Genomic DNA, 27,473 nt, shown 5'->3' on the forward strand with positions numbered 1-27,473 from the left:
GTAACAACTGTCCTGAAACATTCAAATATGGTCCACCTGTCATTTATTATTGATGAGCGCTGCTGGAGAGACTGAATTATTGATTAGGAGGTCATCAGTAACCATTGCTGCCGTTTCCACCTATTATCAGACAATGGTCATGATGGTCATTGTAAAAAATACCATTACAGAGAAACATAATATGATAAGTAATACCATAGTAATACAAAATGGTTTAAAATAACTCACAAGCCCTACATATATAAAGATGAATATGACGACTATAAAGTTAATCTGTAAAACAACATGCCAAATATAATAAATAAAAAGTATTTTTTTGTGATCTGCTAATGATTCCTCTGAGATAAGGTTAACATACATTTGTTTGCTATGATAAATCATAATACAGTGGGGAGAAAGCATAATGAATTAGAAGACCTAGAAGACAAGTGTAATGTAAACAATAATATTTTTAAGCAATGTGTTGTCCGCCAAAAAAAAAACAAGAGACAACAGAAGTTGAGTGGCTTATTCTGAAGAAGTATTATACTTCTACCAAAAAAATGTGATTTGTTTTTGGTCGTGAAAATTTAAAAAAATGTCATAAGTTTAGCCTAGTACTACTGTAGTAGCCAAAGAGTGTAAACAGGCAGATATACTACAGATAATCTAAATGTATTTTGCGATAATGGGCTAATTGTCTTGTGAGTAATGCAACAAATGTGTGTAAATAAATCTTTAACTTATTCAATTTTTACAGCCTTGAATCTTATTTAAATAATATGCAGATACAGATTCAAATAAATGTAATGTGCTTCGACATTGACAATTTCATACTATGTGTTGTTTATTTATAATATAAACTCTCCTGGTCACGTCTTCCAGAGTACCACCCTTGCGGTTGTTTATGCATATTTATTTGTATGGTAAAATTAGCTGCCAACAATAGCAAACCTTGAACATTAGAATATTATTTCATGTGTTGTAAAGAGCAAACATTGGTCATAGTGGGTAAAATAGTGATCGGTATGCTGTTCTGGTGTGATTAATTGGTCCTCCAAACCAGCAGGTGGCGCTCAACCATTTGAAGTGTCCAGTTCTACGGGTATAACATGAACAGGTTGCGTCACTCGCGTGTCAGGGGGCTACACTAGTGTTTCTTACGTGTGGATGTATGAAGAGAGCTCCGTGGTTCGGGTTTAGGTGAGGATGTGTTGACGTTTTAGCACATTTAAGTGGCTGTAGTCAGGTCAACGTTAATGGGGAAATTCGTAGAATAAGGGAGACAGACTTTGACGCAACACCGACTCGCATATGTTAGCCAGTTTCATCTGGCGTTCAACGAGGAGCAGAGAGATCATTGTGACATTGGATTTTGCGAATTTAGGGTCAATGTCAGCACTGGTGTTGTACCAAATAGGAAACAGTACAATAAACGGTTGTGTACGGCAACATAGTTAGGACAACCTAGTGTTTAATACGGGTTTAAATGAGCTGCTAGCTAACAGTTATGCTAGCCTCAGTGACCTTTGAACCGTCTGTATAATCTGCAGATAATACTATAAACGTAAATGTAGTCTCATCCCGTGTAATACAGATAAGTTAATTAACCCGATAAACAGTCCATGCAACAAAGTATATTTATTAAAAGACAGGGTCATTGAACACAGGAGGATACCTAAAACCGCCAGTTGAAAGACGTTTCATTCATTAGTGTTAGTTCATCAGTATTAATTAATATTATTAATAACGTTATTGATCAGGTCTATGGGGGGGGTACTTCCTACAGAAACGAGAAGAAGCTTTCTGGATATGCTATTTTTGAAGCTTACAATCAAATCAAGATTTTAGTGTCAGATTTGTTGCAGTCGTATAAACAATAAAAGTATTTTTTAACTGTAGTAGCAGTTTTAAATATCCTGGTTTTATACGATATTCTTATTGTTGTGATGATATAGTATGACTGTGAGGTGTTTGTCTTCTTTTTGTTGTGATGTCGAGTTAAAGCTTCATGAAGCATTTCAGCCAATTGGTTCACAAAATGGTTAATTTCTTGAGGCTTCATGTGCAACACAAAATTTGCCCGATGACCAAAGAGTGAAACAGGCAGATCTATTACAGATTTTCTCAACCGTGTAATCTGTTATATAGGCTGTTGTACATCTGTGCAACAACCATAGACGTGTAAACGAAAGTAAAAGCTAATTCATTTGGACACCTTTGCTATGTTAACACAAGCACAGCGCACATGATCAGCCAAAAGGTTTTTTTTGTAAATGTTTCTGCTGGCTAAGACAAAGCGGACAGGAGGACAGCAATCTGCAACAAACCACTAGATGCCACTAAAACGTACACACTGTCCCTGGGCAGAGGCCAGTAAATGTGCTTGTGTAACTGGGAAAGTGATGATGGGGGAGCCTTTAATTGTTTTTATTCAGGAATAATAATTCCTAAACGGGCTTCTTCTTAGTTCAAAACAATACAAGCCTCACTGAAAACCCACTTGATTACTTAATTATTCGACACACGCTCTTAAATCTCGGCACAGCACTATTAATGTTTTGTACTTTTGTTTTTTACCCTCTGTGTTGGAGGTGCAGCATCCTTAGGAGTTTGGCCATCATTGTCCTCTTTCTCCCACAGATGACAGTAACGTGAATTTCTCTGCGGTCATGTTTCCTCAAGTGGGTAAACAGTTTCTCGTCCGGATGCAGTTCAATTGGCGGCCGCTGTTCCAGGGCCGGACCCTGCTGCTCACAAACACCCTGAGTGGAGGAGTACTGTTGGCACTGGGAGACATCGTGCAGCAGAGCCGGGAGAACTTTAAAAAGCCGGGCAGAGTACGAGACTGGAGGAGAACAGGTGAGATAGAGAGGAAAAGTGGAGCTCTCTCAACCAGTATACTCAAATATCTGTTAATAAATAATCAAATATTGTATTTTGGAGAACATCTGTGCAATGTGTTGTATTTTGAATGACCAACTCATGGCCATTAATGCTCTCTTTTTCTCTTGACTCTCTCCCCCTGAAGGTTGCATGTTTACAGTGGGCTGCTCCTTAGGTCCTGTGCTGCAATACTGGTACATCTGGCTGGATGGAGTGTTCGTAGGCAAAGCTCTGAAAACGGTGTGCAAGAAGGTTCTGGTGGACCAGGTGGTCGCCTCACCGTTTTTGGGGATGTGGTATTTTTTAGGTGAGAAGGATTTCATATTTTATTGGCACAAAGCAGCCTGTCTCCTTCTTCCCTTGGTGAACGTATACACATCTAAACATTTGTCAAAGGGTTGGCTTAGAAGCAGTTTCTCTATGACACACGCATGAAAGACATGAAAGAGTGTACAGAGTCAAAGGTTGTTCTTAAAGACATGGATGAGGTATGACAAGAGACGCTTTTACTGTCTGTATGGATTAAGCAAGACACTCCCTGCCCATTGTTCTTCATATTTGGAATGGGCTAAATGCATTTATTTATGTGTGTGAGAGTGTACAAAAGACAATATCAGAGGTGGATGGAGTTCAAAGGTCTTAAGTGATAAGCAGTTTGGATTTCATCCATGAATGTTTTATAAGAGTTCCTTCAGGCTCTGATCTTATCTGAAGTTTGATTTTATGAAGTGTGGTGTTGACGCACAAACATTAAACAAACATTAATAGAGCTCCGATTCCACGTTTTACCGTGGCGACAGGTAAACGACAGGCAGCCTCCATTTTAATTCAGTGGAAGTAGAGATATATACAAACACTTCCACTCGCAAAAATATGGACATGCAGGGTTTTTATTTTGAGCTGATGGTAACTTTGCTCTGTGTATTTGAACGTGAGGGCCAAAGGATTAACATTAAGGAGGGAGGAGACAGAGAGAAACTTTGTTAAAGAAAACCTACTAGCGAGACAGACCCAGAGTTAAAGTTACCCGTCTGTCTTTCTGAAACTGAAAACCCAGAGTTTTCCTCATCTCGGTGTTGACTAACTTAGTCTTCACTAAACCTGCTTTCTGAAATGGGGCCCTGACAGACAACTCTGTTTATTGCAGGTATAGGTCTCATGGAGGGACACACTTTATCCGAAGGATGGAAGGAGTTTACGGACAAGTTCTGTGAATTTTATAAGGCAAGTACACCTGTCAGGGTCTCACCTGTAGATCTGGAGCAGCCGATCAATGATAATTTACTCACAATGGGCAAATTGGGATCGTCAATATTTTCTTACCGAAATCGTTTGTACTCTGCAAACAAATCATTAATGCTCGGCCGACTCTCTTAATGTAAACGCACCATTTTCTACCAAGGCTTTTATTGTGAGACAGGAATGTTTTGTTGAAAAACCACTAGCTTGCACAGTTCTTAATGTTACTTCAAATTTAGCTAGTGACATCTCATGGTTACAATCATTAACAATAATTTGTGATCACCACATGCTAACTTTATTAATGGCTTATGAGACTTTTTTCCTAAATGTTTAATAAAATATTTTCTTTGAGGAAGCTCACTGACGGTTTCCTCTCTATGGTTTGTAAAAGCAGATATCTTGGTTGCCTGCTGAAAGACACGTTTTAACCATGTTTACTTTGTGTAATCAGTCCAGTTTTGTTTATGTTCATCTGTGTTCTTGCCTGCAGGCGGACTGTTGTGTTTGGCCTCCCGCTCAGATGATCAACTTTTACTTCCTCTCGCCCAAATTCCGTGTTGTGTATATCAACTTTATCACCTTAGGGTGGGATACCTACCTTTCCTACCTCAAACACAGAGTAAGTCGGCCACACAGGAGATTCAATGGAAATTCTGCAAAATTCTGGCAGTTTTCACAATTCTTGATGAAGAGAATGTTTTGGTTTTTTTACTTATTAAATGAGCATTTTACATCTTTAGATTTTATGTTTTTGCCTTAATTAAGACTAAATGTAAAAATGTTGCCACTAATAAAGAAGAATTGGTAAAGAACAATATACACGCATTATGTATCAAAACTCATCTCCTCCATTTCTCTGCTCGTGTTTTCTGCTTGCTCATTCATTTAAAGTGAAGTGATATTGATTACATTGATGTGTGTATTGGTTTTTGTGTGACAGGATGACAGCCACCCCACTGAGCTGCTATCAGACAGCAGTGCTGTGGATGTTCAGCAGGAAGCGCTCCCATCGACCAAACCTCCGGAGGAGAAAGCTTAGAGACGGAGTTCATGCTCAAGTGTGAAATCGTTCATCAGAGGCAAAAGAACATTTTGCTGTTTTTATAATGTCTGTATATTTATATCTGAAACGTGCACTCCTGGAGGAACATTCAGGGATGAAAAGCTGTTTCACTGCCTCTCATGCTTTTATCTCTGATGATGGCGGTTTTCTTTTTATCACATCTGCATTATTGTAACAGTAAGTTAGTTAGTGCACATTTTTAGTGTGAAGCTACAAGATTTAAACTGTCCAATATCCAACAGAGTGGCATTCCTTTTATTTTTTTCATAATGTTTCTGGTATTAAATGAAAGAATCAGAGTTGAGGTGAAACAGCTGTTATGTTTTTATCTCTAATATTAACCTGTATAAACTTTGCCTTAATGTGTGGATCCGTTCTGTTTTGATGCCAAATAACATTGTCTTTAGTTTATCTCTTTGAGGTATTTATGAAAAAAATTCACAATTATGATTACATGCTTAAAGAAAATCTATTACAGTATAATTATTTAATAATCTCATGTTTTATTTTTTATGTCAAACTGAATCATCAGCTGTACTTAATTGAAGACAGACTGAATAAATTACATTTATTTTTAAAAGGCAGAAGTTTTATACTTTTATGTTTTAAATGTGACAGAATTTACTACCTACTGTATATCTGCAGCTTCTATTTTATTAATTAATATCTCAATATAAAAAAATGCTGTCTAAAAACCGAAGCCTTCCAAAAAGTGTTTTTTTTCTTTTACATATGGAGGAGGTTCAGTTCTTGTCACTTCTTGCTGTCGGTGTCTCGTTTCCTCTGATCAATACATTTATATTTAAATTAATAACTTTTATTGCTCTTTGATATTCTTTACATCAAACAGGAAAAATCTGAGAACAAGGACATTCATTGTAACAGAATGTGTGTTATTGCACAGTTCCCCTGAGTATTTCTGTCAATCCGATGTTGCAAAAAAACATTTTGTATCGTTTTAAATAATGATTTCACACTATTATACAACAGTGACAGTACACAAAGTATAAACTTAATCAGTTTTCAAACAAAAGGAGCAACTTTATTTGTGTAAGCCCTTTAATAACATAGAAAATGTAACCTTATTGTCAAGTCAGCAGAGCCCGGATATTGCAATGTGGGAATACTGTAGCTCGCCATCCACTCTGGAGGTGTCGGTATTTAATATGTTAAACTGTTTAAAATGTTCCTGTTTGTATTTTTTGTAATTCATTCTTTATATTTAATTTGTTTGACATTGATCATCAGACATTATTTTGTTGTCTATTACATGTATATGTGTAATTGTTCACTAGTTGTCTAGATAGATAGATAGATAGATACTAACTTTATTGATCCCGCGAGGGGAAATTATTTTGTTACAAGCAGCAATAGGTTCCAGAGCATATACAGTTGTGGTCAAAAGTTTACATACACTTGTAAAGAACATAATGTCATGGCTCTCTTGAGTTTCCAGTTATTTCTACAACTCTGATTTTTCTCTGATAGAGTGATTGGAACAGATACTTCTTTGTCACAAAAAACATTCATGAAGTTTGGTTCTTTCATGACTTTATGGGTTAACAGAAAAAGTGATCAAATCTGCTGGGTCAAAGATATACATACAGCAGTGCTAATATTTGGTTACATGTCCCTTGGCCATTTTCACTTCAATTAGGCGCTTTTGGTAGCCATCCACAAGCTTCTGGCAAGCTTCTCGTTGAATCTTTGACCACTCCTCTTGACAGAATTGGTGCAGTTCAGTTAAATTTGATGGCTTTCTGACATGGACTTGTTTCTTCAGCATTGTCCACATGTTCTCAATGGGATTTAAGTCAGGACTTTGGGAAGGCCATTCTAAAACCCTAATTCTAGCCTGATTTAGCCATTCCATTACCACTTTTGATGTGTGTTTGGGGTCATTGTCCTGTTGGAACACCCAACTGCGCCCAAGACCCAACCTTCGGGCTGATGATTTTAGGTTATCTTGAAGAATTTGAAGGTAATCCTCCTCCTTCATTATCCCATTTACTCTCTGTAAAGCACCAGTTCCATTGGCAGCAAAACAGCCCCACAGCATAATACTACCACCACTGTGCTTGACGGTAGGCATGGTGTTCTTGGGGTTAAAGGCCTCACCTTTTCTCCTCCAAACATAGTGCTGGGCATTGTGGCCAAACGGCTCGATTTTTGTTTTGTCTGACCACAGAACTTTCCTCCAGAAGGTCTTATCTTTGTCCATGTGATCAGCAGCAAACTTCAGTCGAGCCTTAAAACCTTTTATACACGAGGCCTATTTGCAGGCCTCAGCTAGAATAAAGATAAGAAATACCTAATTAAGTGTATAATTAAATAAAAAAAAAAATTAAAAAAAAAAAAAATTATATATTTTTGAGATGAGAAAAATGATGGAACTATCAGAATACATGTTACAGGTTCACATAAGATAAGGATGGAACACAGCACAACTTGGAAAACTCAAAAGCTCGCCCTGGAAAAACAGCACTTTTAGGATATTGTTTTTTGGAAAGTATGGAAATCCAAGACTTTAAATATGCTGAGCTCTTAGAACAACTGATATAGGCTCTATATACACAGCTATACATAAATAAAGTGAAACATTTATAAAATATAGAGCATATAAAATTAGAAAACTGATCAAATATTCCAATATTTGAATAAAAAAATATTTTTTAAATTCAAAAACACTCTATATCACTTCTATGTATCACTCCTGATGTTCAATGAATCAAAACTTGCTCTTACCATGGCTGAATGACTGGCCTCACACTCAATGAAAGGAAATGTAGATAGTCATCATTGTAGGTTGTTTTGGACAAAAGCATATGCCAAAAGATTGTTCTGCTACTGTTTTTTTCAAAATGGAGAACATATGCAGTCTCTGCTTTTTGGAGTGTTCGTGGGCAAAGCTCTGAAAACGGTGTGCAAGAAGGTTCTGGTGGACCAGGTGGTCGCTGCACCGTTTTTGGGGATGTGGTATTTTTTAGGTGAGAAGGATTTCATATTTTATTGGCACAAAGCAGCCTGTCTCCTTCTTCCCTTGGTGAACGTATACACATCTAAACATTTGTCAAAGGGTTGGCTTAGAAGCAGTTTCTCTATGACACACGCATGAAAGACATGAAAGAGTGTACAGAGTCAAAGGTTGTTCTTAAAGACATGGATGAGGTATGACAAGAGACAATTTGTATCAATATCAGAGGTGGATGGTGTTCACAGGTCATCTATGATAAGCAGTTTGGATTTAACTGACATTTTATTCATGAATGTTTTCATGAATCAAGAGTTTAAGAGTTCCTCCAGCACCTGACCTCATCTGAAGTTGGATTTTATGAAGTGTGGCGATGACGCACATCTGACAGACAACTCTGTTTCTAGCAGGTATGGGTCTCCTGGAGGGACACACTTTATTTGATAATATAATATTTGAATAAAAAAATATTTTTTAAATTCAAAAACACTCTATATCACTTCTATGTATCACTCCTGATGTTCAATGAATCAAAAGACAGAAGATTGGACCTTTTTTGAGTGTTTTAAGCTCTTTCTAAGCCCTTTTTAGTTGTTTAGTTTAAGGTCAAATACTGCTTCAGATTCAGCCCTTCTCTCTGTTCAGGGCTGTATCTCAGCCCCCCCTTCTCCGATTTTCACCATTGAGACATCCTTCGAACCGTAGGAGCCAATAGAATTGCCTGGAATTGAAAGCTAGATGATTGACAGCACTATTAGCCAATACAGCTCAAAAACGTCCCATCTCTGAAATCTAATTTGCTGAGCTTCCAACCCTCCCAAGAATCCAAGGAGTGTCGGAGAGACACGAATCGAACGGATTCACACGGAGCACATGCAGCTGGACATACAGGCAGTGGAAGTACGGAGATATTCCATTTTTTCGCTGAGATTCGACCAAAAGTAAGTACAATATTCGATGAAAGCTGTGTGACTTTTTGTGTTCGAAGCTGAATATCTCTGCGATGGTTTACCGAGGAGAGAAATGGAAACTATGTCCGTAATCTCCGTCAAGCGGACATGCTTTTTCATGCTGCATGTTCGTAGGTAGCACGTTGCTAACGGAGTGTAGCAGCTGTTTTCTCCGGTCTGTCCCAGTCATATCGAGTATGATTTATGATATTTTGTTATTTGTTTGCTTGGCTGATGGGAGATGTGTTTGTCTCATGTAGAAGTGACCTAGTTCATGTTGTTCCCAGGACGCTGAGGTTTCTGCAGAACTATAACATTATTATATTCGTTCTTCGTGGGTTCTCTGCCAGTTACTTTTAACACAAAACTCTCTAAGTTTGTATGTACTCTGCGTCCAAATGGGGGACCCTCGGGTGCATCTGGTTTTAAGGTGCCGCTTTTGGAGCAAGGGCTTCCTTCTTGCACGGCAGCCTCTCAGTCCATGGAGATGCAAAACACGCTTGACTGTGGACACTGACACCTGTGTTCCAGCAGCTTCTAATTCTTGGCAGATCTGCTTTTTGGTGGTTCTCGGTTGACTCTTCACCCTCCTGACCAATTTTCTCTCAGCAGCAGGTGATAGCTTGCGTTTTCTTCCTGATTGTGGCAGTGACAAAACAGTGCCATGCACTTTATACTTACAAACAATTGTTTGCACTGTTGCTCTTGGGACCTGCAGCTGCTTTGAAATGGCTCCAAGTGACTTTCCTGACTTGTTCAAGTCAATGATTTGCTTTTTCAGATCCATGCTGAGCTCCTTTGACTTTCCCATTGTAGCGTTTGTGGGCGTTTGTATCCAATGAGCCCTATTTAAATGGCCTCAGAGAAGTCACCAGCTGTAGTCACTCATAATCACTCACAAGAAGTTAAGAGGCCATGCTATGAAGCTCATTTCATTGACACAACTTTCTAAGTCACCAAAATTGCTAATTCATGTTGCTGTATGTATATTTTTGACCCAGCAGATTTTGTCACTTTTTCTGTTAACCCATAATAAAGTCATGAAAGAACCAAACTTCATGAATGTTTTTTGTGACAAAGAAGTATCTGTTCCAATCACTCTATCAGAGAAAAATCAGAGTTGTAGAAATAACTGGAAACTCAAGAGAGCCATGACATTATGTTCTTTACAAGTGTATGTAAACTTTTGACCACAACTGTATATGCTCTGGAACCTATTGCTGCTTGTAACAAAATAATTTCCCCTCGCGGGATCAATAAAGTTAGTATCTATCTATCTATCTATCTATCTATCTATCTATCTATCTAGACAACTAGTGAACAATTACACATATACATGTAATAGACAACAAAATAATGTCTGATGATCAATGTCAAACAAATTAAATATAAAGAATGAATTACAAAAAATACAAACAGGAACATTTTAAACAGTTTAACATATTAAAAAGACAGGAAAAATATATTAAAAAAAACGTACACATTAAAACATGATTAATAAATGAAAAATACAGGAACATTTTTAACAACATGACATATTAAAGCATGCTTAATAAATGCAAAGTGAAATAGTGTCTATTTGCACCCTGGGAGGCTCTGTTCCTACCACAGCCATGTCTCAACATGACTTAAAAACTAACAGCTAATGAAACTACCAGTACACATTACTGAGAACATCACTGCCACTTGGCCGCCGCTGCTATGTAGGCAGACAGCTTGGTGAGTTTCATTTTGTTTTTGGGAAGATTTAAGATAATATAAATTGTCTTATACGATGACTTTGAGCCGATTGCCTGCATACATCACCTATTGTTTTTGAGTTTGCACTGCTATTCCTATTCTTTATCTTTACCTGAGGAATACATCTGTGGTTGAAATACTTCCAGTCACTTGGGGTGGGAAAGACAGTAGTGTGCCAGTGTTTTTTTAATTTATTTTTTATTTCCCAAGTTACTTGCCATTCAAGTAGTTTCAAGTACAAATACTATTGTACTTTTCATGAATACTTTTTCTAATTTACAACTTTTTACTACTACTACTACTACTTTTTCTACTTGAGTACTTTTTTTTAACAAAGTAAGAGTAGGCCTTCTTTTACTTGAGTACATTTTTTGACGGTTTCCTCTACAGATATCTTGGTTGCCAGCTGAAAGTGACAGTTTTAACCATGTTTACATTGTGTAATCAGTCCTGTTTTGATCATGCTCATTTGTGCTGTTCTTGCCTGTAGGTGGAATGGTGTGTTTGGCCTCCCGTTCAGATGATCAACTTTTACTTTATCTCGCCTCAATACTGTGTCATTTTCTTGAACATTGTCACCTTAGGGTGGATCATCTACTACCTCAGACACAGAGTAAGTCAGCCACACAGGTGATTCATTGGAAATTGTGCTCCCTGGATAGTTTTCACATTTTTATAAAGATAATTAAAAGAAAAAAACATATTACATGGCCATTTTACAGCTTTTGTTTTTTAACAAAGAGGGTCTTATATGTGTTTTGAATACTTCATACTAAATAAATATAGTGTAAATGTACAACTTGGTGCAGATTTTAAACTTGAATTATATTTGGCATTGTGCTTCTGTAATCAAATTCAAGGTCTTTCACAATATGATAAACTACTTTTCATGAGATCTATTTTACATTGTGTAAATGTTTTTATAAATCTCATTACTTATGTGTTGGCTCAGTGGCATTTGTTTAGTTTTTATATTTTTGCCTTAATGTAAAAATGTTGCCACTAATAAAGAAGAATTAGTAAAGAACAATATACACACAGTATATCAAAACTCATCTCCACCATTTCTCTGCTTGTGTTGTTCATTGTGTCTGTCAGAGTTTTCTACTTGCTCATTCATTTAAAGTGAAGTGATATTGATTACATTGATGTGTGTATTGGTTTTTGTGTGACAGGATGACAGCCACCCCACTGAGCTGCTATCAGACAGCAGTGCTGTGGATGTTCAGCAGGAAGCGCTCCCATCGACCAAACCTCTGGAGGAGAATGTTTAGAGACGGAGTTCATGCTCAAGTGTGAAGTCGTTCATCAGAGGCAAAAGAACATTTTGCTGTTTTTATATGTTCAAACTTCTTTTCTGTCTTGAAAAATGTTGTGAGACTTAGAAGGGATCTTTCCTCTGATGAACCGTTCCTCTATCAAGTTTAAAATGACCACGTTTGTGTCTCAGAGGAGTTGTGGATGTTTAAGTGAAAACATGGAACACTTTTCCCTCTACGTCTGTAGAGTTTTAATGTGTCTCTGTCCAGTGTGTCTGTATATTTATATCTGAAACGTGCACTCCTGGAAGATTCAGGGATGAAAAGCTGTTTCAATCATTATTGACATATGATTGAGTAATATATATTATATACACACAAACACAGTCTTGTCTATATGACAACATGAAATACAACAAGTGCTGAATGCAAATGCTGTTATTGATATAATGATTTGCCACAGCAGTTGTTTGCCCTTGTAAACATGTCAGGATCATAGTAGTTGATTTGAATGTAGCCTACATTCAAGAAAAGAACACAAGTAATGTCAGAGTGAAATTTCATTAAACAACTACAATTTATTAATACAAAAGGAGAGCTATATTTTTAGAGAATGGTTTGAGATTATTTACTTCAATAAACAAACTATCAAAACCTACACGGACCATACAGCCCTGGTATTGCACGTTGCACCTTTAAAGTCATCAATCGAGTTTAGCATCAGCTTTTCAACATCCAGCATTCACGACGCTATTTCTTCAGAAGTTGTCCTCTCTGTTAATAGATTAGAGCGTCAACAGTAGGTATACGTCACTATAAATACAGAGCAAATACAGATCATTGTTCAAACATTGACATACCAACCTGAGGGAGTTGATATGCTCCAACCCAGCGTTCAGAGCACTCCTCAGGGAGTCGACACATCCTGCTGTCAAGGATGTAAAGTGTGTGTGTGTGTGTGTGTGTGTGTGTGTGTGTGTGTGTGTGTGTGCGTGTGTGCGCTGTTGATATGACCGCCAGCCTTTATTTTTCTTTCTCAACATGCCTGCAGCCATGCACCTCACTGTGCTGGTGTCCCTGTTTGCAGTGGCTGTTTCTAAAGGTAAGTCAACATCTCACATTTTACCTGATAAATTCATGTTTGAGATTCGGAATAATTAAAATGATCTTGAAATCGTATAAAGATGCAAAGTAATGCAATCAGGAAACTTCCTGGGGCGAAAAGCAGGTTGTATTATTTTTGTAAATGCGTAGGAAAACATTGTATTTAGCACAATTCTTATGCCTATAACATTAATATCTAAGGCCAGGATTGCATTAAAAGTTGGACAACAGATATCTTTATATTGAAGCAAAAGGCCTATATTAATGTGTGTTACCATAAAAAAAAGCATTTTTAACGATACAGATTATTAAAGAGAAGTATGAACTACTATTAATAATTCCTAAGAAGATGTTAAAGTAAATGGGAAGGTCCTGTCTGGGTGGAAAGTGAAGCAATTATTTAATCAGTAAAAGTAATCCTGAGCTAAACCTACAATACTGTGGTGTCTGCTACTGCAAACACATTTATGCACAAAGACACGTGTCTTCACAGCACAATTATATATATGATTATTGTACTAACAATGTACTTAGCATAGCTTACTAATCAGTTGTGCTACTAGATATACAGAAATATATTTAAAGAGTAACTAAATCCCCAAACTACTTGTTTTTGCTGAAAATCAATATGGGTATTTAGTATAGTGTTGTTGATGGATTCAGGTCCAAATTTGACATTATTAGAGAATTTTAATTCTACATATTGTGTAACAAATTTACATAGTGACTTTCCTCTCCTGGTTAAAACCTGGCTATTGCAATTTAATTTTGCTATTGGCTGCAAGCATATGCCTCATGGTTGGATGCTCAGTGGCGCATGAAGCAAAAACGCTTGACTTACACATATATAATTCAAATGAAAATATCAGGATTCAGGCAATCTTTAGCATTATGGTGCCCATGAGCAAGTGCTTGTGTTTTCCTTAAGCCTACCTATTAGCCCTCAGTCCAGCCTCGTTCTCTGGCTCATTCATATCAACAGAGGAAGGAAAATATGGCTTGTCTATTGTGCATTTTACAACTTTTAGGACCTAATGATTTAAATAAAAGTGCAGCATGTGTGGAGTTTGCATATTATCTCCATGTTAGCGTGTGTTTTCTCCGGCTTCTCCGGCTTCCTCCCACAGCTCTAAATTGCCTGTAGGTGTGGATGTTAGCGTGAATGGTTGTTTGTCTCTATGCGTCAGCTAAGCCTCAGCCTTGTGATAGTCTGGCGACCTGTTCTTAGTGTCCTGACTTTAGTAGACGTCTGTATATTTTTGTGGAGCAAGCATAGTCTTGGCTTCAAGGGTGTGTGAACACAATGCCCTTGATATGCAGTTCAATAATGGTGTACGTTTAAAGTGGGCCCTTGAGTCATACTAAGTCATCACTGTCGGTATCACGCCTGTTCCTGTGGTTGGAACTACATCAACAATCCTGGTGACTTTGAAATGTCTGTTTTCATCCACCAATACTGGCAGCTTTAAAAAAGAATATAAAAATGTGTCCAGGTATAACAAATTGAGACACAAAATAGTGCATGTATATGCTCCCTTTATTTTTGCACTTGTACACCATTGTAAAATGGAATCAATCCACAAATTTCACTTCATGATATCAAGTAGAATGGTTGCAGGTGGGTCAGTAAATTGTGTGGGAGGGTACAGTGCATGTGGCAGGAAAACTTGGGTGAGTCCAAGTGCAGTACTGTGTTTATGCAGGCTGTGCCTCCTGTACATAGGGCACATCATTTTCAACTACACCTCTGCTTGAAGTTCAAAATATCAGTTTGTTTATCAACCATGAAAAAGTCAACAGACTAGCATATTGCGATCAGGTGCAAATGCTGTGCATCCTCACAGAGATTTTATACTGTTTGTTCCTTTGCAGGCACCACCACTTCTACTACAGCCAAACAGGTAACAGAGATAACCATAACTACTGCACACCACACCAGTTTGGCTGCAAAGAAAAACAATGTCAGTGTATTAATTGTATCAACCACCAACAATACACAACAGGCTCCAGCAACAACACACCAGATTACCACTTCAGTCACTTCAGAAATAGTGTCATCATCCCCACCGCCCTCGACTTCACCACAAACAACCAACAGGACAGAGGAAACACATTTCAGTGTCACTCCTCCTCAGACTACAACGTCCAACCAGACATCCGACCAGACAGTTTCCCATGAATCGACACTCCCATCAGCATCAGAATCACCAAACATCACTGCAACCACCACTGTAAACACAACCAGCCCAGGTCAGACTACAATTAGAACTGAATGTTTGAAGGTTTATTCTGTATTATGAATCAGAGAACAATGATTACACCTCTAAATCTACATCTCTAAAAATTATAAAATATAAAAAAAAATGCACATTTTTTACTGATTCAGACATGGTCCTTTTGCTAAGAAAGTAATCAGTTCACAAGCTTGGTGGAGTTCTATTCAGCGGTATAATAACAGGCTGCAAATTTATTTATTACTTTGTTTACTTTAAAGCTGCATTGATACATTTTTGGCCACTAGGGGACAGAAGAGCTTCAGTAATGGACAATAAATTAAATGCTAGTGATTACAAATCAATACAATTTAAAAAGAAAACTGTAAAAAACTAAAACAAATGGTAGTGAATGAATGAGTGCATGAGAATGAGTGCACTAACAAGAAATGTAACAGAGATTACAACAAGTGCTGTACACCATACCAGTTGGGCTGTCAGTGTGACAACCACCAACAACAACATATCAGTTGTACACTGTAAAACTAGTTAAGCTACATTTCACTCATTTTCACTCATGCAAAGAAGAAACAAGTAGTCAAAGATACAAATGAAGTCCCTATAGGAAGTAAGAAACAGTAAAATACACGACAGTTAGCCCAAAACCCAATAAACATCTACTAAGAATGTTGTAATGGCAACACATTAGCATCACACAGCTAGTAGTGGTGATTTGGTTAGCAATAAACTGATTGCAGGACACTTCCAATAAGTCATTCACTAAAACAGCTGTAAAAAAAGAGTATACGGTCTTCAGAAATGCTCCAACAGGGTTATTAGGGAATAAAATAAAAGATACTTATGAAGAAGATTAATTATTTGTTTGATCACAGATCTTACAAAAGGTAAATGTAATTTTTGTAATCATTTTTATTTTTGTAAACTTAACTTGACTAATACATGTTTCACTTTGAGGGCTCTCTGTTGGCAAATTAAGAGTTGAGTCCTTTTCAACAATCTCTTTTCTGACTGAGGCAGACAAGTTTATCCAGTGTGTTGAGTAGTTAATAAAGTAAATTTGTGGCTTGTCTCACCCTCAGGTCTTCCACAGGAGTGGGAAAAAGGTGACTTGACCACAAGTCCTGGCCTCGTGGCCATCCTTTGCATCTTCTGTATCATCTTTGTCCTTCTGCTGGTGGTTGCCACAGTGAAAGGTATCCAATCATCAAGGAACAACTTTGAGAGGCTTGACGACGTGCCGATGGTGAGTTAGAAAAAAAGGAACCTGATGTTTCAACTGGTTTTACTTGTAAAACTGCTTTTTAGTTACTTAAATGTAATCATAACACATTTGGATGAGATTAAAAGAGGCTGAGCAGCGTATTGGTATGCCGGTTGGTTGGTTGGTCCAGACTGAAGCATTTTAACACCTATTGAATTCAATTTTTAATGTAATTCATAGTTTCCAGGATTTCCAGGAGGATTCATTGTAATGTGATGCCTTAACTTTTCATTTTTGGACAATTAGAAAAACTTAAATCTGTCCAATTTTATGATTAATGATCAAAGACCTCTAAACACACTTGTGTGTGTGTGTGTGTGTGCGTGTTAAATGCAAACGGTGCTTCCTTGAGTCCTGAGCAATACGTGACATATAGTTGCATCCCCTGCAATGCTAGAATACACATGTCATTTGGTTGCTAAAGCTGACACGAACATTGAGCAATCTGTACCCAGCATGGCGTTTGGCGGTGTAACAATTAATAGGGGTCCCCTCTCCATGCACTACACAATGTGTACATAACACACTACTAATAAATATGTCTCAAGAGCTTGTACTCCACACTGCACTTCATTTGGTCCTCAGCAATACACCTGCTAAGTGAAGTCGATCGGATGAACGGTTGTTGAGAAACTCGAAGGACATACACATACACACATAAAGACAGACGCCTTTCATTTTAGTAAGGTGTTAGCAAGCTGCCACACCAGTACAAGATGGTAAACATGGTAAATGTTATACCGGCTGAACATCAGCACGTTAGCATTGTCATTGTGAAGAGCTTCACAGAGCGGCTAGAATGCCTGTATGGCTCCTGGTCTTATTTCATATTCAATGCCATTTTCCTAAAGTTGATTGTGAAATTCTTGCAGACATGGCATTTTGACATAACACAAGGTTCTGCAACACATTTTGTGCAATTGTAACCACCTTTAGATGAGACATGCACAATTCAACTCCAAGCGAAGATGGAAGCTAACAAATAAATAGTTTGAGGCAAAGATTGAGATTCTGGTATTTCCACCAGCAGGGGGCAACACTCACATGAGATTGTTTATATGATTAAATCATGAGTGTGACTGGTGGCAGTACAATGTCTTGCACCACAAGGAATTGACCTGTGAACTCTGGCAGTGTGTAAGAGCTGTCATTGAAAACTTATTCACCCTCCACGTGTCTTCATCTTCATCTTTTCCCCCTCAACAGTGAGCACAGTGGTTTGCTGCTCTCTCTTTTACGCAAACAGGAAACCTGCTGAAGCATTGTCAGTGTGTGAAAAACTCTCAGACAGTCTGTGGTGAGCATGTATTGACTAAGCACTTTCTTTAGAAAAGTTTTCACCATGTGAAAAACAGAGAGCAAAACATTTTAGGATAAAACTACTACTACGCCAGCTATCTCTACATCTTTATTTGCACTTGAGCGAAGCCGCTGTAAATAGCTTTCATGACGTCAGAGTAGAACAAAGTGTACCGCATGTGAACATACACAGCAGCACATACAGAAGAACGTATGAGGCAAACACAAAAACAGCTGCAAACTGAGCAGGTGATGATGAGCAGATGATTTGCAGATTAAACAAGTGACAGGAATATATTCTGTGTTTTAAAAGGCAACTGTATACATAAGTGTTGTTTAGTGAAAATCTTTATTTTTCCTGTATGTGGAGCTTCCGAACAGAATCACATATCGTCACACTGTACATTATTTAATGTTTACTAAATTAACATTTAAATGCTGCTTTGCAACTCCGTGGGGATTTTATTTCTGTCATGTCAATTCTACTTCTTGTGTGTTTTCATTGTTTGAAGCGACAATTTGATATGTTGACAGCATAGCAAGGATGAAGTGAATGTCCTCTGTTGAAATATCCATTTATCATTTCAATCTCATCCTTTCAAACTTAGCTTAAAATGTGTGCAACGACAATGCAGAGAAGTAACAAAGCAGAACCTTCTGTAAGAGTCGAGACAAAAGGTGTAAGTGACTGGCTGTGAGTGTCCTATTTCTGACCAAACTCTCAAATCCTGTGTTCTGTCAAATCACAAACAAGAACTTTTTCATTTTTCAAAATGTTGCTGTGTTTACTTTATCAATCCCTAAAGTTAAATTAAGTTAAATTAGTTCAGCGCAGCTGTTATCCTGAATATAAGTAAGTTAATAAAGAGAATAGATAATATAAAACAAGATACATCTTTATGTAAAGCAGCACACAGCTATGCAGATTCCTTGAGCCATATTGCTCAGTTAGTAAAGAAGGTTTGTAACATCAGACATCCAACAAAGGCATTTTAACACTACTCTGGTTGCAGGTTATAATTAATAGTTTAGCTCCTTTTAACTCTTTTGCTGTTTTCTTTCATCTCGCTAGAGCAAAGTGAACGAGACGTCTCCATTCGCCCAGCACTCAAAATGACAGAGGACACTTCATCGGACGCTGAAATGTAGGAGGAGTCCATCTGCTGTACAAAAAAAAACACTTGTTCACGCAAGAAAAAAAAACATGTGATTTTCTCTCAGGCTCTTATTACTTTACAAAGCACTTTTGTCAATGACAGGGGAGTATTTCTGCCTCATCTTTGACCTCTGACCTTCTTGTTTACTGCTTTTAATTCTGGTGATTGAAGCTGAGTCAACCATTGCAATAACTCTTCCGCCATCATTTCTTTTGAAAAAAAAAATCAGTCTGAAAGGTACAAACTTCAAATGATTGTTTGTTAAATTGGAGATGTATATCTTCATAAGCACCTTCGATTCATAATTGCACTCTTACATGTAACAAATTACATTATACGACTACAGTAGCTACATTTTAAGTGTCCATGATGATTTAGGGATTCGTATCTTTAACAGTGCACAGGAAAATGTATTTCCAATGTTAAAAGTGTATTTGAAATTGGATCATCATCATATAACCCTGCCTCTTCCATGTGCATTACACACACTTGCTGTCAGACAGATGTAAAAGCACATAGTGGTGATGTTTTCAATGAAATAAAAGCAATATTCCAAAAACACATTGCAGTTTTTTGCTTTTCAATATCACTGGCTGTTGTAATCCCTGACTCAGAACCACATACCCTGCCATTTGTCTTTTCAACCACACTTCAACATCAAGTCAAGTTTCTCCAGAGAGATGATACAGACTCCACAGATAAAGGTAGTCTAAAAGTGATATCGTCTGTAAGTAAAACTGCTGAGACACTACAAACCAAGTAGAAGTAGACGTCTGACATATACTTGCCCAACGTTTTTTGCCTGATATCGTTAATCTGAACAGACATCTGAGTAACATCATGAGTGTGAAGGAGCTCTTACTTCAGAGTTAATTTGATTAAATTAGACACAAAAGCAGAGATTAGATGTTGGCATAGCCATACTGGACAGACTGGACATCATTTCACATAAGACCTGAAGACTGACACTGGCAGAAACATCTTTTTCATATTGTTCTATTTCTTTGTCTATTTCTTTTATTACCCACTTTCAATTGTAAAATCTATCTATATTTTTAATCTGCCAATGTTGCCAAATCCCTCCTGTAAAAAGAGATGATGTAAATAAATAGACTTCCTGCTTAAATGCATATTTAACATATAACTTAAAAACATCAAAATGTTCCTCTCCCCATTATATACGCTACAATAATATAACATTCTGATAGGGTCCATTCTGCATTTTGAGGCCAGTGAAATGGTTAGAAAGCCGCCGCAGCAGACCTCGTGGTTAGTCTAGTAAAGTTGTTTACGTTCGGCTGCTACACTTCCTGTCATGTGGTCCGGGGCGCCGACGTCACAGTCACGACAGGGCTCGCAGCGCTGCATGTTGCAGAGTTTGAAGTCTAACTAACTAAACTGCTGCAATAAAAATGGAAAAGACGGATGACCGCTGCAGCATAACTTGACCGACACCTCAGGTCCATTGGCATTTACCTGCAAACAAAACCCCGCGAGAAAACACGGCAAGTCGTTGCGGTGAGTTGAAATGAATCTTTAACATTAAACTTTAAAACTGTGATATGATGGTAGATTCGGTCAGAGAGGCAGCCGATGACTTCAATATACTCTTGTTTCCAATGAAAAAGTAGTTGAAGTAGTTTAATGATTTACAGTTTGCACTTCGGAAACAAAGATTTTGAAGAATCACGGATTTCACTAAGAGTCTTGTACTATCTTAGTCTTGTATTATCCCTATAGGGACATAAAACGTGTCTTTTCAACCTTTGCGTGATTGAGTGAGTTTAGACTGATATGATCTTAATGAATGTATTATCTCATCCCTATAATACATTAATTATATTTAATAGTGTGTTTGTATTGCTTTACAGTCTATTTTCTTTATTCCCATGATATTCCTGCAAAAACATGAACTATTTCTTTGCGCGTTTGTCTATTTATGTACCTCTATAGTGGGATCATAAGATCTGTGGAGCATATATTCAGTGGTAGGTCTCGTAGTTCCCAGTCACAGTTGTGTTGTGTTGTATTGTAATGTACTGTAAGCAGGACTGTGGCTGTTGAATGGTTGGAATAATTGAGCTTCATGAGCAAACCAACATGGAATGTAATTCCCCAAAATATTTATGCATCCCTCCTGTCTTTATCTCTTTCCTTCCTCCATATCTGCTTCCTTCATTCTGCCTCTATAACACACACACACACACACACACACACACACACACACACACACACACACACACACACACACACACATATCTCTCTCTGTGTTTGACAGAACATCATTTTTTTTTTAATTATATCTCTCACACACATTTACAGAATGGGAAGGTCATAATAATACTCTTTGTCTTTTCGCTTGTGTTTATTCTTATTCATCTGGCTGGGATACTTTCATTTTAACCATCTTTATTTGACACGTTTCATTGTTTTAATCTAAATATTGCGTATACTTGGTTTTATTTAACTGCTGTCACAGTAGTGTATGGTCCATTTGTTTAGTGATTTGCTCAAGTCAGCCTGTGGATTCAAACCAGCCACATGAGGAAAAGTGAGAGGAGAGGAAAGTTTGATTTCTGTTTGTTTGTTTGAACTTTTTTAAAATTAAGTTTATAATATTTATTTTGAATTGCTCATCTCTTTTTTAAATGTCTTCTGTTGAAGAGGTCAGGGATCCTTGTCTTTTTTTGGCGTTCTCTTTCAGATTTTGAGGCGTTATTGTCAGACCAGTTTCACCCTGAAAGTTATGCAGAGACTAAGGCTGACTGTTTTTCACTGCACCTGCTTTCTTCACACTTACAGAGCAGTTGTGTAATTTTGCACAGAACCTCCTCAGGGTCAAAACTGTTCTGTCAGACCTGTTTTTGTGACGTGGGAACCTTTGGGAATCCTTCAGTGTCATCAGTTCAACAACAAACACAGAAAACCAGGCATGACCGTACTGTTTGTGCCCATTAGATGTCGTGCTGCTCCAGCACTGAGCCGCCTCCTCCTGCTCTTATCATCCATCACCATCTGAGACTGTTTTATCTGCAAACAGTTGCAGAGCCCATGCCCAAATCTGCTTTTGTCTGTCTGCATGACTCACTGATTATTTGAGAGAAAAAGAGCATTTGTCTTTTCGCTTCCTCAGAAAGCACTGGTGAGAAGCAAAAAACAAACCCTGGGCTTTTATTGATAGGTGACTGAAAAGACTTTGTTTGTCAGTTTTGAAGTTTGTCACAGCAACATTATTTTGAAATTACTATTTTTAATTGTTGGTCTGAGTCATTCTGAGCTGGAAACCAACATGTGGGTTTAGCTAAGCTCCTCCTGTGTAATGAGGGCGTGAAGTACAAAAATATTTAGCTACAGTGGAGGTCAGACGTCTCTCTCGGTAGTTTATACCCATTGGTACACAACAACACCATTAACATCAAATCAAATGTTTATTTATCACATGAATCATAGAAGTACAATGTGTAATGCTACATTGTCCAAGAATGTGTAAAAGAAACTATTAAGATTAATTGGAAATGCAGCTCAGCAGTTTGTGTGAATTTGTTCTAGTTATAAATCAGAAATACAAAGGACTAATTAATGAATGAATTATATTAAATTGTGACAGTGTAAAAGGGGTTAGAAAATTATTATGGAAGAATATGATGGCCATCCCCATGCTCTGTTTTGTCTCATAAGGCTCAATTTTCACTGTTGATACCATTTCCCGTCTGTTACACACATTTGGTGCTAAATTTAACAATACTTTACCTCTCGAGAATTGATAAATTATCATATTACGACACCAAGACCTTGTTGAACACCATAAAAAAAATTCTATCAAAAATGTTTGACATTTGGAGATCTGTAAGATGTGCGTTTTTTGGTGATTGGTTGTTGAGAGCATCTGTTCTGGAAACTGCTCAGAGACCCCCTTATTGTCAATATACCTAGGAGAGTCATATGTCATCTGAATGTCTATTCAGAATGTTTGAGCGTTATTTAGCCCTCTACCCGACAAGCTAGCGTGAGATAATACAAGTATCTAAACTCTAGCTTCAAAACTGAGGCTCAGGGGATAAAAAAGGTACTGAAGAAGTGAATATCTATAATAATGATGGTAATTGATCAAATTAATATTAATAAAATACAATAATAATCCATAGTGGTGTGTGGGATGAGGTGAATGTTGTGAATCACATTTTTCCTCTGTAGATATCTGGTTTCGTAGTGACGCTCTTGAACGTTGCTCAGACTCCTTGTGGTCCTTATCAGCTTAAATCTGACGTGCGTCACCACAACAACGACAGCATCACAAGACGCCTTGGGTGTTAACTTTATGATGGTTGATTGTAGAATTTAAGACAAGGACACCACTGTTGAGCTGGTTAATCATTACAGACTCTGCTGATGAGATCCGTCCAGAAATGCTGAAGGCACTGGGTGTGGCGTCTCTTCAACACTGTGTTGAGGTCAGACCGGGGGTGGTGGTTCCCCTGTTCAAAAAGGGGGACCAGAGGGTGTGTGCCAATTACCGCGGTATCACACTACTCAGCCTCCCTGGTAAAGTCTACTCCAAGGTGCTGGAAAGGAGGGTATGGCCGATAGTCGAACCTCGGATTGAAGAGGAACAATGCGGATTCCGTCCTGGCCGTGGAACAACGGACCAGCTCTTCACTCTCGCAAGGATCCTGGAGGGGGCTTGGGAATACGCCCAGCATGTGTTTTGTGGACCTGGAGAAGGCGTATGACCGGCGTATGACCGGGTCCCCCGGGAGATACTGTGGGAGGTGCTGCGGGAGTATGGGGTGAGGGGGCCACTTCTGGGGGCCATCCAATCTCTGTATGCCCAAAGCGAGAGCTGTGTCCGGGTCCTCGGCAGTAAGTCAGACTCGTTTCCGGTGAGGGTTGGCCTCCGCCAGGGCTGCGCTTTGTCACCAATCCTGTTTGTGGTATTCATGGACAGGATATCGAGGCGTAGTCGTGGGGAGGAGTGTTTACAGTTCGGTGGGCTGAGGATTGCATCGCTGCTGTTTGCAGATGATGTGGTCCTGATGTCTTCATCGGGCTGTGACCTCCAGCACTCACTGGATCGGTTCGCAGCCGAGTGTGAAGCGGTTGGGATGAGGATCAGCACCTCTAAATCTGAGGCCATGGTTCTCAGCAGGAAACCGGTGGATTGCCCACTCCGGGTAGGGAATGAGTCCTTACCCCAAGTGAAGGAGTTCAAGTACCTCGGGGTCTTGTTTGCAAGTGAGGGAACAATGGAACGTGAGATTGGCTGGAGAATCGGAGCAGCTGGGGCGGTATTGCAGACGCTCTACCGCACCGTTGTGACGAAAAGAGAGCTGAGCCGCAAGGCAAAGCTCTCTATCTACCGGGCAATCTTCGTTCCTACCCTCACCTATGGTCATGTGGACTGGGTCATGACCGAAAGAATTAGATCGCGGGTACAAGCGGCCGAAATGGGTTTCCTCAGGAGGGTGGCTGGCATCTCCCTTAGAGAGAGGGTGAGAAGTTCGGTCATCCGTGAGGGACTTGGAGTAGAGTCGCTGCTCCTTTGCGTGGAAAGGAGCCAGTTGAGGTGGTTCGGGCATCTGGTAAGGATGCCTCCCTAGGGAGGTGTTCCAGGCACGACCAGCTGGGAGGAGACCCCGAGGGAGGCCCAGGACCAGGTGGAGGGACTATATCTCCAAACTGGCCTGGGGGCGCCTCGGGATCCCCCAGTCAGAGCTGGCTGATGTGGCCCGGGAAAGGGAAGTTTGGGGTCCCCTGCTGGAGCTGTTGCCCCCGCGACCCGATCACGGATAAGCGGTCGAAGATGAGATGAGATGAGACTCTGCTGTGCCAGGAGGTTATGCGCTGTGTAATACTGTATATCATGCTGCCAGTCATTGTTTTAAAAATGGTTAAATTACTAGCATTTTCACTTTTAGAGTCACTGCTCTATAATGTGACATATTAGTATTGAACACACGTTAGTTAACAGAGAAATGCTTTTGAATGAAAACCCAGAAAAAAATTCAGATTTGTAGACTGTAAACAGCTATTGCAGACAGCATCTTGTATATTTCCCTTTCAACTGGATTCTATTTGCATGTTTTATTATCAAGACTGAATTGGTTGACCTTCCTAATGCGCCTGTCTTTAATGAAGCACTAATTAGGAGATTCTTTAGTATCTGAGAGCTTACCAATTAGGCCTTTAAATAAATGAGGTTATAAGTTGTCATTGCAGAAAAATCCCTGACTACATTAATGATGGCTGCTTGGCGGAACACTCCAAAGCAACTCTTCATCCTTAAATGTCAGCTCACGACAAAGAGGAGGCTGGTTGTCATTACTCTGAGAAGTGAAAGGTTGCCTTACAAAGAAACTGACCATAATGTATCAAAAATGTAGCTGCACTGTAGCTGACGCTGCCAAAAGGCATCTTGACACTGGGAAAACCGTCAAAAAAGGTCTGCAGACTGTAGTGGAGATTTAAGGGGCCAGAGGGTTTCCTAGTCCACTAGACCCTGAAAGCGGAGGAGGCAAAATAAATTTACAAAGAAATACAGCTGGTTTCAAAAGACTTAAACATGAGGAAGGATTCATGTTCTTTAGTTAGAAAGCTCTCAGTGAGCTGTCAAAGCTGCACAATCCTCTAAATTTGACATTTAAATAGTAGGCCTTTTTCACAGCAGACATTTTGACTTGTCATAGAGCTACGAAGTGGGCGGCGCTATTTTGAACAACACTGGTTCTTGAAGTAAAAGTCCTTTTCATTTTTCCCATACACAATGTTACGTGACTCACAGTTGGAGTATTTCTTTGACTTGTATCGGCATGAAACTATCCTGGTTGAATCATCAGTCCAAAAGATTAACAACTAAAATATGTGGTTCTTTTACAAAAAGTTGATGGTAGACTTTGAATTTAACTATGACTCATCATGGCAAGAAATTCCATCACAGAGCTTAAACTACTGTTTCGTGCGCTGCTATTGGCATGCAGAAGCCAAAGATAACAGTGTTCAGAAAACGGAAAACACAATCTGCAGCTTAAATAAATAGAATTTTGGATTTATTCTGCAACTATGGCACCTGTTCTGTGCACAAGTTGGACAATGAAGAGCTTTGAATTTGCTACCGCACTGATTCACGCCTCTGACTGGCCTCTTTTCCATAGCAACAGTAACCGAGACTCACAACATTGTAGTATTCAGACTCGTCTGCCAAACTGACCATCAAAACATGACTCGTCAGTAGCAAAATGGGAATAATTACAACGAGTGGCCATAACATAAACCTATTGTAACATATCGTTAAAAGTTAATTTTGAAATGGGAATACAACATGGAAAAAAACACTCAGTCTCTCGGACTTCACAACTCCAAAGTAGGAGAAGCTCAGTTTTTCTTTTAACACCATTAACAATGGCTCTTTTCTAATCAAGTGTCCCAGTAAACCCTGACAGTGAGCCAGCATGCACAAAACCAGGATCCTGAAACTAAAGCTATAGTTAAGTGGAATTCAGTCATCATTGATTTTATTATTTATAGATAGATTTTATGATAAATGGATGTTGTGCATAAAAAAGTGGGGATAGACAATAGTGAGAAACTGTCCTTGGTGGAGGTAAAATTGTGCTTATAAGGCCAGACAGTAAAGCTCATGAATCTTGGATATACTATCACTTGAAACTTTTGTGCAAACAATCAGAAAGACGTTGGCTGTTTGGATCTGTCTAATGAATGATGTTATTGAGTTGCATTGTGGGAAGTGTAGGATAGGGACTGCTGCTTTGATTTTGAAATTTGTGACTCCCCAGTTCTATAACCTACTAGTGCCTCTTTAGCTTAGGATGGGTAGTTCGATCCCTGATGAGTGAATTGTGTGTGTGTGTGTGTGTGTGTGTGTGTGTGTGTGTGTGTGTGTGTACGTGTGTGTACATGAGTAGGGCCATAGCCAACACCAATAATGTATGTTTTTTATTTGGTTACATTATTATATTGTCTGTAATTAAATAAATATTTATATTTATTTATATATATATATATATATATATACACACACACACACACACACACACACACACACACACACACACACACACACGTTAAATAAAATGTATAAAGTTAATTGTAAACTCTTACCAGGTTCCTTAGAGACCTTAATGGTTGACACAGACCTTAATATATAAGCTATTTTAAACCACTTTGTACTGATCTCAGGCCAAAAGCATGATACCAGTGCTGTCAATTTACCATTTTATGATTTATTGTCCCTCATATGAAGCGCTTATGAGTGTCCTCTTTTTTAATTTGACAACATATTCTGTTCCTGCTTTCGAGTTATTGTAATGATTT

General features: G+C 38.6%; 3 protein-coding genes and 1 long non-coding RNA gene across 6 annotated transcripts in view; all 4 read left to right on the forward strand.

Annotated features, from left to right (window-relative positions):
- Positions 1–1,096: 1,096 nt before the first annotated feature.
- Positions 1,097–5,409, forward strand: mpv17l2 (MPV17 mitochondrial inner membrane protein like 2). The gene is made up of 6 exons (XM_068734932.1): positions 1,097–1,182; positions 2,623–2,841; positions 3,011–3,172; positions 4,013–4,089; positions 4,598–4,726; positions 5,048–5,409. The coding sequence occupies exons 2-6, from the start codon at positions 2,652–2,654 to the stop codon at positions 5,144–5,146; spliced, it is 657 nt and encodes a 218-aa protein (XP_068591033.1). The 5' UTR covers positions 1,097–1,182; positions 2,623–2,651; the 3' UTR covers positions 5,147–5,409.
- Positions 5,410–8,996: 3,587 nt separating this feature from the next.
- Positions 8,997–12,410, forward strand: LOC137890739 (uncharacterized). The gene is made up of 3 exons (XR_011105308.1): positions 8,997–9,082; positions 11,322–11,444; positions 12,007–12,410. It is a non-coding gene; the product is annotated as an uncharacterized lncRNA (long non-coding RNA).
- A 636-nt stretch (positions 12,411–13,046) lies between these two features.
- cist1 (colon, intestine and stomach enriched 1) lies at positions 13,047–19,706 on the forward strand. 2 transcript variants are annotated; one of them, XM_068734885.1, is made up of 5 exons: positions 13,049–13,192; positions 15,067–15,095; positions 15,198–15,444; positions 16,508–16,671; positions 19,061–19,706. In XM_068734885.1, the coding sequence occupies exons 1-5, from the start codon at positions 13,132–13,134 to the stop codon at positions 19,103–19,105; spliced, it is 546 nt and encodes a 181-aa protein (XP_068590986.1). In that variant the 5' UTR covers positions 13,049–13,131; the 3' UTR covers positions 19,106–19,706. The 2 variants fall into 2 exon arrangements, with proteins under 2 accessions (XP_068590985.1, XP_068590986.1); XM_068734884.1 differs by having other exon boundaries at positions 13,047–13,192; positions 15,067–15,444.
- Positions 19,707–20,588: 882 nt separating this feature from the next.
- Positions 20,589–27,473, forward strand: part of LOC137890732 (3',5'-cyclic-AMP phosphodiesterase 4C-like) — a 94,972-nt gene continuing 88,087 nt past the window's right edge. For both annotated transcript variants that reach the window (XM_068734925.1, XM_068734922.1), the window contains exon 1: positions 20,589–20,663. The gene's annotated coding sequence lies outside the window, so the exon portion shown is untranslated. The remainder of the gene's footprint in view (positions 20,664–27,473) is intronic.

The sequence above is a fragment of the Cebidichthys violaceus genome, unplaced genomic scaffold, assembly GCF_023349555.1.
Source record: "Cebidichthys violaceus isolate CVI_PGR_0920_01 unplaced genomic scaffold, fCebVio1.0.p SCAF_68, whole genome shotgun sequence".
In the NCBI taxonomy this organism is placed as follows: Eukaryota; Metazoa; Chordata; class Actinopteri; order Perciformes; family Stichaeidae; genus Cebidichthys; species Cebidichthys violaceus.

Coding starts and splice junctions, on each gene's coding strand:
- mpv17l2 (XM_068734932.1), top strand. CDS start 2,652: ATGTTTCCTCAAGTGGGTAAACAGTTTCTCGTCCGGATGCAGTTCAAT. Junction 4,090..4,597: donor AGTTCTGTGAATTTTATAAG/GCAAGTACACCT, acceptor TCTTGCCTGCAG/GCGGACTGTTGTGTTTGGCC. Junction 4,727..5,047: donor TTTCCTACCTCAAACACAGA/GTAAGTCGGCCA, acceptor TTTGTGTGACAG/GATGACAGCCACCCCACTGA.
- cist1 (XM_068734884.1), top strand. CDS start 13,132: ATGCCTGCAGCCATGCACCTCACTGTGCTGGTGTCCCTGTTTGCAGTG. Junction 13,193..15,066: donor TGCAGTGGCTGTTTCTAAAG/GTAAGTCAACAT, acceptor GTTCCTTTGCAG/GCACCACCACTTCTACTACA. Junction 15,445..16,507: donor TGTAAACACAACCAGCCCAG/GTCAGACTACAA, acceptor TCTCACCCTCAG/GTCTTCCACAGGAGTGGGAA.